Here is a 4,213-nt window from a genome sequence, read left to right on the forward strand (position 1 = left end):
GTAACCGATGCGCCGGACGTAAAAAAGTTGATTTAGTATTAATAGGATTTCTTTCTGTTACAAAAATACGAGCGTTTTTCGACGATCCGGACGGTGACATAATCAGTGATAAAGGGGTATTTCTACAATTCTGATCTGATAAAAAACTGCTGCAACAGTTATAAATAATTTTTAATTAAATATTTTTTGTATGAATTTTACATTTTGCAACACTGGGAATTACGAAACGAGACGTTTCTTTAACCGCAAACCACGTGTTCTGTATTATTTTGATTAGCGACGCTTTTCGACTGAATAGGAACGTATTCTCGTACGCCTTTCTCCTTGATGACGTCATAGGTGCTCGGGCTCGGGCTGCCGAGCTTTTCGTTGAAGCTCGGCGCTCGGCGAACCCGAGCTTTTACGACCTTAGCACATCCCTAATATATATCTTATATACATTAGGTGTTGGAGTGTTTGACGTGGATCGTAAACTCACCGTTCTCACCAAGGAACGAATGATAGATAATGGGATTGGAAGCGATTTAATTTGTCTTGGTCAACAACCCCTACATGCAGTACCATTGTTCAAGTTTCACTACGACCAACAACAGTTTGTGTTTTTTTATGTTTTTAATACTTTTTATATTCCCAATGCATTACATATATTTTAAGAATATTTTATATATTTATTCATTCAGAATGTATATAATTTGTAATGATTTATATAGTAGTAACTTGATATGTATTAAGGATTTTTTTAAGGCATTAAAAAAAACACCAGAAAACACATATTGAAGTTATACAACTTTGTTTTTATTAAATACATAAATGTTATTGTACTTTCTGCTTTTTGTTTTTGCTGTTAGTTACTGGTAAAGATTTTCTAAAACTTAAAACCTAATTATGGCTAGCAAATATAACATTAAATAAAAGAAATGTAAATATTCTTGTTTTAAATAAGGAAATGTTCATCTTGTTTGCATTCTCTAATTGACTAATTGACACTTTCTATTATTTACAGAAAAAAAAGTTTTTCGTTTCCAAAAAGGGAGAATTTCCCCACCTCTAATTCGTCTGACTTCAACATCCCACACTGGATAAACCACAGTTTCTACACTTCCAACCCTTTTCCTGATGAAGGTTGTTATTTTACTTTAAATGTTTTTATCAGTTCATGGCACTTGAATGTAATTTCTAATTTGTTATGCAACATATTTAAAAAAGTGACGTAATTATAGAAATCTTATTTGAACAAACTGTAAAAATCCAATTGAATAAATTAAAAATATTAATGTTAATTTATGATATCACAGGAACCACAAATATCACTTACATTCCACGTATTCGTCACCCAATCATGGAGGTGAAGGAAAAGTCACAAGTTCCAACATTACCTGTAAATAATGTTACAAACAAAGATACACAACTTCCATCTCTTCAACATATTAATTATGATGACTTTGACAACCAGGTTGACTTTGACAACTTAACTATTTAATTTTTTTTTTATTTCTAATGAATTGAGACATAAGTGGAGTTATATAAGTGCTATAATGGAATAACAGATGAATCAAACCTTTACCTGAATAGTAAGAGTACATAGGTTGTAGCTTGATTTGTACAGCTTTCAGATTCACCAATCAACATATATTGACATTTTACTTCCTGTTTTTTAATACTACAACCCATGACAGCTGACATGTACATATGTGCATTTATTGTGTAACAGAGTACTATTTTATAAACCATAAGAAATGGCCCAAACAAAGTATATATTGCATTTTAAGTTGTTTTAAAAGTTTATTGCCAAGATGTATAATACAGTTAATTTGATTTTGAACAATTTCCAGGTGTTTAAATATCAACAACCTTTGGTGAAAAGGAGAAATGGAAACGAATCAATCGTTTTCAAACATAACAAATTTAAGAGTGAAGATTTATTTAACATGGAGGTACCTATTTGTGGTCTAATTCTTCTGATCCAAATTTATTATTTTTGCATATGACTTGCTTAATAATTAATGCAGAATACAACATCTGAAGATGATATCCCATCTCGCCCGTTAACTCGTCCCGTCCACATTCCAATCACTAAACAACATCATTTATTAAACAACCAAGCTGCAGCGAGTTCACTTGGTTCAAATGATCGATACAGACCAAATAATGAGGTTGGTTACTGTTTTCTGTTTGTCTGTGAAAAGTTATGAAATTTGTGATAATATGAATTGTATTATTTGCAACTTTATTAAACTAGGGTTTGCCAGTGTGCAAATTGTAACCGGATACTGTTTTGCACAAAATATAAAACTAGTTGTCAGTTTTGTTTTGCAATTGTCAGCAATGCAAAAGGAAAACTGTAAAACAATTTTTCTTGTTACTTGTAGGTTCAAAATGAAAGTTTGCTTGGTGTTAAATTTTATGTTCTATTTTCACAGAAGATTGAAGCTTGTTTATTGGTTGGCAGTGCGCATGCAGGCCATGGTCATTTATCGAAGCAACATGTTGTTGGTGGTAACAGCCGAGCTTTGTTCAATCCTTTCAAACCATCGCATATGTACGCAAGGTTAACGGCTAATAGACGAAGATGGGTTCACACTTATCCACGTGGTCCGCAAGGTGAAGCACTCGTGTTGCATCATCTACAATCACGGGAGAAACAATCACGAAGTAGAGAAATATCAGAAAGTTATGAAAATGAGACCGTGATCAATGCTTCATGTGCAAGTTTAGAATCCCCTGTTTCATATAAAGCTAGGTGGGTGGTGGGTTGTGTTCGATAAAGTAATTACCACTTTAAATATTTTAATATAGTAGGGTGGGGGAAGATGGGACACTTTTTACCTCTATTTTCTCGTCCCATTTAGTAGTAAACAAAGAACATTCAAAGAAATATGAAACTATGTCCTCATGACTCTCATAGACCGTTGTTAATTGTTTAAAACACGGTCAGGAAATTTGGATATTATGTGCTAAAGGCGTCCCATCTCCCCCCACCCTACTATAGTATATGAAGCTCAGTTAGAATGCGTAAAATTTAAGCAATCTGTGGCATAGTAATATAAATATTAGTAATCAAAGTAGTGCATTTTGTTTTTAGGATTTATTTATAAAACGTTAAGTTTTTTAACACATTTTAATAGTGAGGATTTAGTTGAATGTTCATGTCTTTAAAAATTTAAGCAAATGAATTATGTGAAATATGAATGTGTCAGATTAAGTTGTATTTTGACTCTTTAAGTATAACATGCATGGCAACAGCAATACATGTAGTGTCAGACTTAGTTTCATAAAATTCATTCTTCAAGTTTCAGCACCCAACATGCGTTAGGTGGAACAGACGGTGTTTCGTTGAGCAGCTCCCTTGCGAGTTCCAATCCAAGTTTATCAAGTAACGACAACTTGGATACTTTGCTGCAAAATTCTTCATTGCATAAAGGTATGGGGGGTTGCAGAATGTGTTATTTGTTTTTTATCTTAAATGGTTTGTTTATTTTTAGTTTGTTTTTTATCGGAAATCTTTTGTTTATGTTGAAAAAGTGTTTTTTGTTATTCTATTCAGTATATGTGTGATAAACATGCCAAAAAAATATGGAATTTACTTCCACAATCAGTTTTACCAACACATTTTTGTTTGTTTTTCTTTAAACAATGTTACATGAATGTTTTTTGCTTGGAAAATTCATCTAAACAACGCACGAATATACTTCGCACGAATGTATCTCACACAGCTTTTTTTCATTAGAAATATTTTTCATTTAATTTCATATGTGTGGGTTAAATTTTTGTTTGCTGGAATAATTTCACATAAATTGAATGAACACAGGAATGAGATTGAACAAACCAATATCAAGTTATGGTTTTAGTTGGATGTGGGGGATTGCTGGGGATTTGCAGTGGACGTCTCAGACAAACACTGGTTGTTATTTGTTTTTTCTTTATTTTGTCATTCACTCATATTGCATGTGCTCACTGTAGCTTTTTCATTGGTCGGATTGATTTTTTGAATACCATGATCTGTTGAAAGTAATTTTAAATGTAAATTATTATTTTAGTAGAATATTTGCACAAAGCTTGGTCTTTTTTCTCAAAGCATGTTTAAATGTTTCAAGGTTACCAGCTACATCTAAAATAGCTGAGCTATAAAAACTCATTTGCCCTTTGAGTTTGTTTGTAAGAATCCTGTAACTAAATATTATGATGTCGTAACTAGACGTTGATCTTTTAAACT

The 4,213-nt window shown here is 32.3% G+C and overlaps 1 protein-coding gene across 2 annotated transcripts in view; it reads left to right on the forward strand.

Annotated features, from left to right (window-relative positions):
* LOC104266695 (GATOR complex protein DEPDC5-like) overlaps window positions 1–3,975 on the forward strand; it is an 8,893-nt gene extending 4,918 nt beyond the window's left edge. Inside the window, exons 9-16 of one of the 2 annotated variants that reach the window (XM_018816266.2) lie at window positions 445–592; window positions 1,004–1,122; window positions 1,296–1,453; window positions 1,833–1,934; window positions 2,010–2,153; window positions 2,421–2,740; window positions 3,291–3,421; window positions 3,809–3,975. In XM_018816266.2, the coding sequence (XP_018671811.1) occupies window positions 445–592; window positions 1,004–1,122; window positions 1,296–1,453; window positions 1,833–1,934; window positions 2,010–2,153; window positions 2,421–2,740; window positions 3,291–3,421; window positions 3,809–3,960 (1,274 nt within the window). In that variant the 3' untranslated portion in view covers window positions 3,961–3,975. The remainder of the gene's footprint in view (window positions 1–444; window positions 593–1,003; window positions 1,123–1,295; window positions 1,454–1,832; window positions 1,935–2,009; window positions 2,154–2,420; window positions 2,741–3,290; window positions 3,422–3,808) is intronic. The other variant, XM_026839206.1, reaches the window with a different exon arrangement.
* Window positions 3,976–4,213: the final 238 nt, after the last annotated feature.

The sequence above is a fragment of the Ciona intestinalis genome, unplaced genomic scaffold, assembly GCF_000224145.3.
Source record: "Ciona intestinalis unplaced genomic scaffold, KH HT000171.2, whole genome shotgun sequence".
NCBI lineage: Eukaryota > Metazoa > Chordata > Ascidiacea > Phlebobranchia > Cionidae > Ciona > Ciona intestinalis.